This window comes from Lithobates pipiens, unplaced genomic scaffold, assembly GCF_037356315.1.
Source record: "Lithobates pipiens isolate NorthernLeopardFrog02 unplaced genomic scaffold, aLitPip1_a1.2 Scaffold_18, whole genome shotgun sequence".
Lineage (NCBI taxonomy): Eukaryota > Metazoa > Chordata > Amphibia > Anura > Ranidae > Lithobates > Lithobates pipiens.
In genome coordinates, this window is record NW_027507758.1 from 172,621,933 (window position 1) to 172,635,151 (window position 13,219).

At 38.7% G+C, this 13,219-nt stretch overlaps 1 protein-coding gene across 9 annotated transcripts in view; it reads left to right on the forward strand.

Moving 5' to 3' along the window:
• UTRN (utrophin) overlaps positions 1-13,219 on the forward strand; it is a 945,243-nt gene that overhangs the window by 392,716 nt on the left and 539,308 nt on the right. For all 9 annotated transcript variants that reach the window (XM_077486405.1, XM_077486408.1, XM_077486406.1 and 6 more), the window contains 2 exons: positions 3,538-3,622; positions 12,669-12,883. In XM_077486405.1, coding sequence (XP_077342531.1) covers positions 3,538-3,622; positions 12,669-12,883 — 300 coding nt within the window. The remainder of the gene's footprint in view (positions 1-3,537; positions 3,623-12,668; positions 12,884-13,219) is intronic.

Here is a 13,219-nt window from a genome sequence, read left to right on the forward strand (position 1 = left end):
ATATTGATACAAATGTTATATATATATATATATATATATATCTATATATCTATATATATATATATATATATATATATATATATATATATATATATATATATATATATATATATATATAGATAGATAGATAGATATTTTTATTTTATTTTTAAATTCATGTACATCTTGTTTATATACTATTAGCATATTTCATAGTGTTGTAGAGTTTTCAAGTGTTTCCTAGGAATAGGTAGAGCAATCAGTTCAGCAGGTAGGCAGACCACATAGGGTTTCCTGTCTAGGGGAGAGTCTTATTTACTTACTTGATATTCATGCCATGCAGCAATTGTAATGCCTGAGTGAGCTGCTGTTCTGTTATGCCAACTTGTCTATAGAAATGGATTATTTGTTGCACTGGAAAATGTAAGATAAAGTATTCTAAATGTAATTTCTCTTGACACTGCTTAATGATTGCCTAAAGCAACATTAATTACCTGAAATAGATATAGTTATCAGTATTTATTTATTTTTTTAATCTGCCCAAGTTACCTTTTAAAGCATTTTCTGCTTGTAAAATAATGCTCCTTTTCTCAGTTATTTAATTATGTACCATTATTATCCCCACTGCGCTTTAGTGTATACTTCTGCCCCACGCACTTTTTTGTTTCCAATTCTGGTAGCTATTGGGAATCTGTAAATACATGGGAGTCCTGCGTTGACCAATGAAATGACTGCTGTAATTCTGAAACTGTCAGTCTTCTGAACTGTCAGTCTTCTGAAAATAGTGTAAGAGCTTGTGTAAATGTGCTTTGTTTTTGTGCATTTGATTTGGGTTTGAAGCACACTAAACACTCAAAATTTTCTTTTACTTAAGGCCCCTTTCACGCTGGAGCACTTTGCAGGAGCTACAGCGATATAAATAGCACCGGCAAAGCGCCCTGAAACAGCCGTTGCTGTGTCGGCCTTTCGCACTGGAGCGGTGCGCTTGCAGGATGGTCAAAAGAGTCCTGCAAGCCACTTCTTTGGAGTGGTATAGGAGCGGTGTATTTACTGCTCCTAAAGCGCCCCTTCCCATAGAAAACAATGAGGCAGCGATGCAAACCCGCCCGCAAAGCGTCACTTTGTGGGTGGTTTTAACCCTTTTTTGGCCGCTAGCGGGGGGTTAAAACCACCCACTAGTGGCCGAATAGCGCAGCTAAAACGCCTGTAAAGTGCTGCTAAGTATAGCGCCACTTTACTGCCAGTATCAGCCTTCAGACTTTTCAGCCATGTTTGTACTTTTATAGAAACTCTCCATGATTTACCTTTTCATGGCAAATAGGTGCCACTGTATAAATTATTTCAAATGCTGACAGGCGTAAAATTTACAGATTCTCCAACAAATATACAGTTCTCTTTCTATCTTCAGTGGTATTGGAGATTGATTTCCTCATACTTGTCTTTGAATGGCTCCAATCTCTAGCACAGTGTCAAGGTTTTACGAGAGTATAATGGCACGATATACACAATCGAATTGTTCAGCGGAATTGGTATGACAAACAATCCGGCAAACAATCCACGATGACGTACAGCACGTATGACGGGACTAGAAAAAGGAAGTTCAATAGACAGTAGCCAATAGTTTCCTTCTCGTACTTGCTTCAGAGCATGCGTCGTTCTTAGTCCGCCGGACTAGCACACTGACGAACGGATTGTCAGCTGAAAGCCAAGTCCGGCGGGCAAATTTTGAGTCAAAACTACTTTCTAAGTCCACTGGACTTTACGATGAAAAAGTCCGCTGGAGCCCACACACGATTGAATTATCAGGTGTACTGTGGTCCGGCGGACCGCGTCTGCCGGACAATTCGATCGTGCGTACGCGGCATAAGAAATACAGATTGCAACGTATGAGGCAAAACACTTGTCTTTAATATGACATTTTCTACTTCGATTACACCCCATTCACATTTGTTCAACCTATAATACGACTTTGGACATCAAAGTCACATGACTAGTCGTATTCCATGTTTTCCATTGATAAATATATATATATATATATATATATATATATATATATATATATATATATATATATATATATATATATATATATACAATGTATAGTCATAATGACTTCAAAGTAGTTCATGCACTACTTTGGTTTGACCTTCATGCAACTGGAGGGCCATCAACTTCAATGTTAACCCTCAAAAGTTGCGTCAAAGTCACACCTGAATGTTTTACATGCAACAGTGGGTCCGACTTTGTAAAGGGACAACAAGTCACATCCAAGTCAAACCCATCCAAATTTGCAACGAAGTTCAATTGAATAAGAAGAATGAATATATATATATATATATATATATATATATATATATATAATATAAAGAATAAATACACATGTACTGTACATTGAGTACTGGCAGAAATATGCTTCATTCAGAAATTGTGTGGTGGCCTAATCATTAGGCCAGTAAATCGCTAATACCTGTCAGTCTTAATGGTGATTTTGTTAGAGAAAATATAATCTGTTATACAAATGTTTGCTAAATTCTTTCATAATTCCATATTTAATTCCATATTTATTTGTTTTCCAGCAAAGCATGTTTATATTCTGTTTAGTTACATACATATGTTGTCATATTATTTAACACAGATCACTTTTTACAGAAACTGGTTTGGTTACAGATTGAAATCTAGCCTAATATACTCTGTCAAGATAAAGAAGCCCACAGCAACCAATCAGTTAGTGCTAATACTCCCAGTGCAAGGCATCTGTATGTAAGAGTGTACAGAACTTGTAAATGGTCTTCCCCAGGACTCACTGCTGCAGCGTACAGCCACCTATAGAAAGTAAATGCAGGATGCAGGTATACATTGGTATTTGCAGAAACACAAGCATGGTCATGCAACCCTGGGCACAGGATGTTTGTGTGCGCAAGGTTGTACATCCGTATTTGTGTTTGTAAGTACCAGTGAAAACCTGCACACAGCCGAATCCTGTAATTGCTTTCTATGGGTGTATACAGGAGCTGTGACTCTTGGCGAAGATTTTTCACAGGTTCTCTATGCCCTTGCATTGTTTGGCCCCCATCCTGCTGTGTGCATTGGGGCCTTCATCTTTTAGTAAACTAAAATCCATTGAACTTTCATAGTGTACTACACTTTGGGGGAGATTTACTGAAACTGGAGTAGACAGAATCTGGTGCAGCTGTGCATAGTAACCAACCAGCTTTTAACTTTAGCTTGTTCAATTAGGCTTTTGGCAATAAAACAAGAAGCGGATTGGCTAATATGCAATGTTGAACCAAATTCTGTGTGCACTAGTTTTAGTAAATCTCCCCCTTTGTTTTACAAATTTAGTTTTACAGTACAGTGTTTGTTGGCGTGTTTAGATGATGTTTACACATGAAGCCCATAATTAGTACATTATTTTTACTGTTCATGCTGGATAAGCTATTTAAAAGGACCCGGATACCTGGAGGTTGTGAAGCACAGAGTAGATTAAATGCATTATTTGAATTTACATTTATCTAGGAGATATTTAATTTTGTTAATTTATTTTTTGCATTGTTTCAGTTGTCCAGAGAAGTGCCTGAAAATATAAACGACCTGGAAAGAGGTTTATATTATCCCACCTATACCACTCAGCCATTATTAACCAGTAAGCACAACCTATTCTTTGTACTTTCTTTGTAAACAATATGCTTAATTTCTTTATTCCTGAAGAAAGTTTTATCCTATACAAAAGGTCTCAAGGGGCTAGTAAATTTCACAAACAAATGACTAAAGAGACACTTTCACCTTTTCCATGCAGGGCAAAGTTACAGTGTCTCTTACAGGGCAGGTAAGTTACCTTACCTGTGCCCCCTCGCAGCTGCTGGCTACCCTGGTCACGTGACATTGCTTAGGTCTAGTAATTAGTAAAGTTAAATAATATCTGCGCTAGGTCACCAGTGTATGTGAACAAGCAGCCATTTTACTACGGTGTTACCAGTCAATCAAATAATATAAACAAAAAGCAGCATTAAGGCCTCATGTACACTGCTGCTGATAAACGGACGTTCAGGGGCAGTTGGATGCTTGTCCAATGTTATCTTATGTGTACATGTACACAGGTTCGTTTAATGTCGTTTTTAGGAAATTACGTTTATAGGTTTTTCTTTGAAGGCAAAAAAATGAGTTTGGACGCCGAAGTTTCAAATGCCAAACGCGGCTAAACACGGTAACTCGCATTTTCCCACCTTTCGTTTACAGGCATTTTTCATTTTTGGCTATTGAAAAAAAAAATTAAAAAAACAAAAAATATATATATATATATATATATATATATATATATATATATATAACATGGCTAAACGCGGCATGTAAATGCGGCAAAACAGAAGTTTTAAACGCAGGTTACTATCTGTCAAGTTAAATCGTTCAGGAGAAGTTGTAAAAGCGTCCCGTGTACATTAAGCCTAATAGAAAATCAATTGACAATATGTAATATATAATCAAAAACACCAATTCCAAAGAACCATACGTGAAAAAAGTATGAATAAACTAGCTATCATGAAAAATAAAAGAAGTGTGTTCATAAACAAAGTGTATCCAAAAATCATAACACAATTCTTCCTTTGAAATCCTTCCTCCAAGAAAGAATCCAGTCCATAAAGTGTGAATAGAAAGCAAACTGAGTCTAATTGGGCAGTACGATCCACCAGTAATAAGGGAGAATCCACCTACAGCTAAGGGGGGACTCTTACCAGATCTGATGGACCATCACATTATAAATGGTCATAATATGCTTGTTATATCAAGGTCAGAGGGAATTCCACTACAGCATGCAAGCAACTCCAACAATGATGTCACTGTTGAATAATAAATATGCAATCTCCCATCGTGAAATACTTTAGAACTTTCTGCTTTTATTAATTCATGTCCATATCACTAAAATACTGTTCCTAAAATATAAAAAACTTCTTTTCAAGCCCAAGCTATCTAGCTGCTACATGATTATCTAAATCAATGATCTGAGCTTCCAATTTGAGGGATATATATGAGAGAGAAAGGAAATAAAAGGAAATGTAGTCCAAAATTGTGCCAAAATGCTCTTGTAACTCCATGTGCGAATAGTGAAAAAATCACATTTGAACAGAAAAACTGTGTTTGGAAAGACTATGTTGTTTGTCAAGCTGAATGTGACAGAGACCAGTGCAATCTTTCAAGGTAAACCCATTCCACCAACAACTACAGATGTATCCCAGCAATCAGTATATGCAATTATACACATGATTCCATATATTGTTGTGCTAACTCAGACTGACAAATCCTAACACCAAGCCACAGTTCACACTATGAATGCCATGGGATGGAGCTGCGTATTCCAGTGTGATTGACATATGATTCAGTGCGGTGTGATTTGAGCCCATTCATTTTGAAGAGGCTGAAATTGCACTTGTGACTCACCAAAATAAGTGCATGCACTACTTTTGGAAACGCACTGCAACCAGATAAAAAGTACCATGCAATCAGTTGCAGGCAAACACATTGTGTTTGTGACGTGCTTTTGGAATGTTAAATTAACATTGACACCTGTTGCAGTGCATTTTGAACAGGGTGCAGGAAACACGCAAAGGAGAAAAGAAGGAAGGCGCGTGATCCGACTCTTTGGTCACAAAATGTATGCAATTTATTCACATAAAAAAGATAATAAAAACATGTGCAAAGTATCTACGTATTCATAAAAACAGGTTTACAACATATTCACTTTAAAAACTTAGTTTAAAAATCAGACATGCCCATACAAGGACAAGTGTTCAACAAAGTGGGCTAACACGTTTCGAGGATGTCCTCTTCATCAGAGCCTTCAATAACAGCAAGAGAAGTCTGCACAAAATATATATATAGGGTGTCGACCAACATGAGTGGGGAATGGTAAGTTGGGAGATGTCACTTACGTGATGATTACTCCTTGCAAGAAACACGCACAGAACGTGGGTTTCCCACACCATGTTTTAGTGTGAACCTAGCCTAAATCCGCCCAAGGCAGTGGAATAGATGATAGCTCCCACAATTATCTAAAAGAAATAAAATTTTACAATAACTAGCTAAATAATATAGAATGTAACAAAACTTATAAAAACAAATACAGATCATAGTCATTATTCAAACCACTAGGTTGTAATGTACCCGACCTGCTGATCCACCAAATTTCCCGCTTCTTGAGTATCACAATCTTGTCCCCACCTCGCCTGTTTTTTTTAAACATCTTCCAATATGATCCAACAGATCAGATTCTTTATGCTCAAACCTAGTTCAATGGCTTGCTTCTGGAAGTCCAGGCTGCTTATTCATAATGGAAAACCTGTGTTGTCCTTCTTTTTCTGTGGAGTTTTGCCCACATATAAGTTGCGTGGACATAGTAGACTCCTTGGCGGTATGATAATGTCAGATTTTTCCGTCTCAAAGTGGTACATTGTTTTGCATAGAAATTTGGTGTTCTGTATTGTAGGCCTGTACAATAACTTAGCAATAACACACTTAAATCTGTCCAAACAAGAGTCTAGTAGACATCCCAGGTATGATAAAGTTTGAAACGCAAAATCATAAATTATAACATAATAAATAACTATAAATAATTATAATATATATATATATATAAAATAATAACATTAATTTCCCCTTGATTCACTATCGCTCAATTCTGCAAGTGTTCTATATTTACTATCGCTGTTTTCTAGCTGGTCTAAAACCACTTTTGATGTAAAGAGACACTTTTTGGTTGCTATGGACAATCTCAAGTTTCCAGGCAGAAAGAACAGTATATATAATATAAAACTGCATGCAGGGCATTGGACAAAGCACTAGGGACAAAAGGGATGTGAAATGATTTCATAAAGTAATGTAATCTGTAAGATTACAGTGTACTGTATGTGTTATGAATTTAAATTTTTTTGAATTTGCTGCCTGGCTCCGCCACTGTGCTTCGCAATGCTCGCAGGGAACAGAGGTGGGCACACAGAGGCATCAAGCGGAGGACAGAACCCGCAGACACAGCGGGGGGACATCGCAGGATCCTGGGGACAAGGTAAGTACACTGCACCAGGATCCTGCAATGCATGGTTACTGCTAATGGTACTGAAATTTAACCCCCAAGCCATACTCGGGAAAACCACCAAGGAGGTTAAAGAGGAGTTCCAGCCTGGAAAAAAAGGCAGCAGCTATATATACGGTAGCTGCTGACTTTTAATATAGGGACACTTACCTGTCCAAGCAGCCTGTGATGTCGGCACTTCACTAAGGGAAATAGGAATTATTGCCTTGTGGCTTTACAGCCTGTTTCCTACTGCACATGCGTGAGTCACGCTGCGCTTTCTGAATTTGTATCCCCCAGAAGGCAGCAGGGGCTGAGGAGGAGGGGCTGGATGTTTTGTAGATTGCAGCACAATGATGCAGAAGTGGGAGGGATACCTGGATTTTACAGGTATCCACTCCCCCACGAAAATGCTAAATGTGGCAGCAGAGTGTGGGGGGGGGGGAGCAAACAAGCGGAGCTTCTCCTTTTGGTGGAGTTCCACTTTAAAACAAATGACATATGTAGACTGGCAGGTGAAATGCCCTCTGATTTTAAACATCTGTCCATTGCCTGTCACCATTACTTATTAAATTACATTGGGTACAATTTAAACATCTTGAACCCAAAATTGTTCTCTGTACTACCAGTACTTTTGTATTTTTCTGAAAGTCTGCTCTCACTAATATGTCCCGAAAAGTTGGCTTTCTATAAAAAGCCCATATTGAAGTGAGTTGTGAGTCTGAAATTCACTTATCTTGTGCTATGCTCCATTTAAAATCTGCCAGTGTTTTTTTGATTTTAAAAATGTCATCACTATAAGCATACAAAAAGGCATGCGTTTTATTATTCTCTTCTCCTGTAATTTGGACATATTGTTACGTCTTTGTAATTTAGCCATTTCACTGTTGAATGTATAATTTTGGTATCCCCAATCTCTAAATTTAGTAAACATTTCTTCTAGCAGGACTTCCTGCTGTGTCTAATCACTCACAATCCTAGTTACCCTATAGAGCGGACTACGTATAATCAACCTAAATGTATGGGGAGGATGAAAACTGTCAAATGCTAATAGTTCATTTCTGAAATCAACTATTAGCATTTGACAGTTTCTATATAATTAACAGTGAAATGACTGAATTACTGAGACCTAATGCTATGGCCAAATTACAGGAGAAGATGAGAAACAAAATGCACACAAACATTAAAAACCTTTTGGCAGATTTTAACTAGAGCATACCTGGTTATAAGTGAGTTTCAGACTGTTACAGCGCCGGCTTTTCATGGAAACTGGAGTCTTCGGGAGATGGTGGTGAGAGCAGACTCATACAAATACAAAAGTAGTACAGAGAACAATGGATTTATCTTGATGGATTGCACATGTCCCTGCCACAGCTTGACAAAGAATGTGGTTGTTCCAATTGTGGCCTTACTGTTAAAATGTGATTTGTACTTTTGCCACTGTGAGTTGAAAGAAAAGAGCATTTTGGAACAATTTTGGACTACACATCTTTTTTTTTTTTTCTCTATATGGGTGCAGTGTTGTTTCCCAACAAGTGTAACTCATCTTTCATGAATGAATATACTGTGTATATGTGTATTAATGCACTATATTAACAAAAGTATTTGGACGCCTGCCTTTACATGCACATAAACTTTAATGGCATCTCAGTCTTTTGTCTGTAGGGTTCAATATTGAGCTGACCTACCCTTTGCAGCTATAACTTTAACTCTTCTACGAAGGCTGTCCACAAGGTTTAGGAGTGTGTCTATAAGACTGTTTGACCATTCTTCCAGAAGCACATTTGTGAGGTCAGGCACTGATGTCGACGAGAAGGCTTGGCTCGCAGTCTCTGCTCTAATTCTAATACAAAACAAGATCCATAAAGACATGGATGAGCGAATTTAGGGTGGATAAATTTGACTGGCCTGTACAGAGTCCTGACCTCAACCTGATAGAACATCTTTGGGATGAATTAGAGCGGAGACATGCCAGAAGCCCAACATTACTCAAGGCAGCTGAAGACCCCCAGTCTGTGTGCCTGCTCTAATTTAACAAAGCAAAAAGTCCAACAATTCAGTTATACATTCATTTGTAACTGGCCCAGGAAAGGTGAACCTGGACAAGTCAGTAAACAGAAATCCATCAGCATGCCTTTCAGCCATTCAACACAAAAAAACCTTTTTTTAAATAGGAACTTAACTGTAAGAAGCAAACAGAAAACGCTAAGTAATTTTTAATATTCAAAGCAAACTCCCCCATCCATCCATGTCTCTATGCTTTAATTTGTTTAGACATCACTTTGGAAAACACCCCCTAGCATTTCTAGCTGCAACCATCTTGAGTAAGGCCGGATGATTTATGTAGTGTTTACTTCCTGGAATCCATCCACCCTTAGCCCAGGCATGCAGGCAAGAGGGTGTACTAAAAATAAAAAAATCTGTTCTAATGGTAAAAAAATAAAAAATTAATAAAAAAAGAATTGATGCAAGAAAGTCTTATAATAATCAAATAGCAACACCAATATAAATTTCCGATAACAAAATGTAAAGTACTAACTGTGCAATGAACTTCAAACTTAAATGTGCAAAAAGTTCAACCAATAGGGAATCACAGAGCAGATAGAGACAAAGTGCTCAATCTGTGAAAGTGCAGCAGATATAAACAGCAAATGTCATTTGCAAGTAAATCCCGGTAAAGTGCTCTTCAAACAGCAATGTTTCCCCACAGTGTGGTGAACCAGCAAGCCAAATGTTCTGGTGTATTTCCCAACACTACCAAATGAGTGCAAAGCAAACTCACAAGACTGCTTACTTAACAGCACTTGTTAAGTTAAGTTCTCCTCCACTGAATAGAAGCAGCCCGAACTGGTCTTTTCCCTTTTGGCTGACAAGAGGATACTGCAAGGCAGGAGGTTGTACTTACCTGAGAAAGACCATTCTCATCTCCTCTCCTCCAGATCTGCCTGTTTTGCTCCTCTCCTACCTCAGCTGCCTGTTTTGCTGTTAACTATGAAGACTCTGATGGGTTTACTTCCTCTTTGATTCCCTGCAAAGGTAAAGCATAATGGACTACTATGCATCGCATAGTAGTCCATTGTGTGTCACTTACCTGACACAGGAGCCAGCGAAGTCACCGCTGTCCCCATGTGTACGGGGCATCCATCTTCTTGGTGGGTCTCGCTGCTCCGGCGCCGTCATTCATCGGAGCTGCGATGACGTCACTCCGGCGCATGCGCACGGGAGCCGAAACTCGCGGAATATCGCCGTTAACATGCGCCGTAGACAGCGGTGCCTTTCTTTCGGCAAATATCTCCTAAACCATATAGGTTTAGGAGATATTTCTTGGACCTACAGGTAAGCCTTAATCTAGGCTTACCTGTAGGTCAAAGTGGTTTGTAAGGGTTTACAACCACTTTAATCTCCTCATCTCAAGAGAGAATAAATTGAGTTCTTCTAATCTTTCTTCATAGCTGACCCATGCCTCTTATCAGTTTGGTTGCCCTTCTCTGCACTTTCTACAGTTCTCTGATATCCTTTTTGAGAACTGGTGCCCAAAACTGAACTGCATATTACAGAAGTAGTCCTACTAATGCTTTGTACAGGGGCAAAATGATATTCTTCCTGAGTCCTCTCCCAGGACCTCTCCTAACACAAGAAATTACTTGTCTTGCTTTGGAAACTGCAGCTTGGCATTGCATGCTATTATTGAACTTATAATCCTTCTCCTCCACTGATTCCCCCAGTTGTACTCCCTCTAGCATGTATGATGCATGCATATTCTTAGCCCTCAAGTGCAAAACTTTACATTTATCAATATTAACCTCCCTGGCGGTATATAAATGATAGCTAGCTGCTGCCATATTCCTCTTCATACAGATGACGTATAACGACAGTGGGCAGTCAGCAAGTAGTTAACCTCCCTGGTGGTATGATTATGTCAGATTTTTGCTGTTGACAGCGGTATGTTGTTTTGTGTAGAAATTCGGCATTTTAGCTAGTTTTCCATCCATTTTCTATCCATTTAATCAAATCTTTCCAAGCCTGTAGACGTTACCTTACACATTAGCCATGTGTGGGGAACTGTGTCAAACGCTTTTGCAAAATCCAAGTATACCACGTCCACAGCCACCCCTCTGTCCAATGTTTTACCTCCTCATAAAGCGAAATCAGGATGCTGCTTGTTGCTTAAAATATTATTTTCCAGCTATAACTCATCTATGTGGTCTTTTATAAACTCTTCAGTATCTTCCCGACTATAGAAGTTAAGCTGACAGGTCTATAGTTACTTGGACTTTAATCCCTTTTTAAATATGGGCACCACATTGGCCCTACGCCAATCCAGTGGTACTATTCCAGTCATCAGAGAGTCCCTAAAAATTAGAAGCAATGGCTTTGAAATGACATAGCTCAATTATTTTAGGACATTTTGGTAGGTTAATTGGTAGGTTAATTGGCTCCTGTCTAAATGTGCCCGTGTATGTACAAATGAAAGTTGGGGACCTTAGCTCTTTGAGGGCAAAGACTCATGTGAATCTAAAACACTACAAATTGACAGTGCTATATAGGTACCTGTAATAAATAAAATAAATAATACATATATATGGCATCTTAAAGAGGTGATGGAGTGCCAGCGCTTTTGTATGTCAGAAACAGTCTGAGGACATTCCAGAAGCTGAGTCTGAAAGTGAACCATTCCTGGGCCAGATTTAGAAAAGTGGAAAATTAGCTGAAGTGCACCTCTTTGTATATTCCTATCACATCAGATTACTTCTGCAATACACCCTTATAAAAACTGTTGCAGACAGTTTAGTAGCTAAATTAGTCTTACAGGAGACCATGTTTACAGTTCAATAAACTATTTGTTGTAGCAGACGTATGCTTACATGTACATGTTTATGCAACCCTACATATATCCATTTAGAGAGAGTGAGTATTTGCTTAGATATTTCCAGCTTATATACAAAGCAGAAACGCTAACAGGGAGCGAAGAAAACTACTACACAATATAAATAACCTATTCTATCTATTACAGCCCGTTCACACCTGAACGTTTTGTAGCCCTACGCCTGAAGCTACAAAACGCTGGAGGGGAAAAAATCCATTATTCTCAATGGAGATGGTTCACATCTCCACTCCATGTCGCCTGAAGCCGAACGCCTGAAGCTCAAACAAGTTCCGGACCCTTTTTTGTCGCGCGAATTGGGCTGATTTGGGCGTTTTCATTCCCATAGAAACTAATGGAAACGCTCGATTCGAGCGTTTAGCGCGACAACAAGCGTTTCTACGGGCGTTTTGACGCTGTATCTGCTCAAGAAAAAATAAGCAGATGAAAAATATTTTTCCTATTGGCTGAAAAAAAACGCCGAAGTTAAAAAACGCTCGTTGTCGCGCGTTGTAGTGTGACAAAACGCTCGTTGTCGCGCGTTGTAGTGTGACAAAACGCTCGTTGTCGCGCGATAAAACGCCGGTAAAAACGCTCAAACACGCTACGCTCAGGTGTGAATGCAGCCTTAATCTATGAAAACAGTTGACCTGTCTAGCTGAGTCATAATAAACCACTTTCTGAGCAGTTGTACATACTGTATTGTACTCTAAATATACACCTTACTATACTTTATTATGCTATGTATACTCTTGTGTTTTGCAGCTTTCCCTCCAGTTCAGAAAATGGTGCTGGTGTCCTCTGCTTCCGAGTTCCCAGGAGTGGCCAAGCATGTTGTAGAATTGCCACCCACCACTGACCTCGATAAGACTATCACTGAACTGTCAGACTGGCTGTTGCTTATAGACCAGATGCTTAAGTCAAATATTGTCACTGTGGGTGATCCCGATGATATCAACACAACAATATCACGTATGAAGGTAATGGGAAATCCTACTAAAATGTCTACTGAGGAGTATAATTTACAGTGTTCATCAGGTGTAAGTGTGGAAGATTCATGTACAAGTTCTAAACCTGCTTATATATGCTGCACAGGCAACTGCAACATTATAATTGACCACTTTTTAATCAGTCTTGTGTTTCTTGAAATTGAGATCCTTATAATCATTCCTATAGTTCTGCATGTGTTGTTAGCACAGACCAGTTTTAAAGAAAATCCTAATTCTGTGAATGCTTATTAATTGCTGGTCTGGAATGTATATAAGATGCTGTTTGTACAAGCAGGTGATTGTAGATGGGTACAGAAAGAGAGGGGA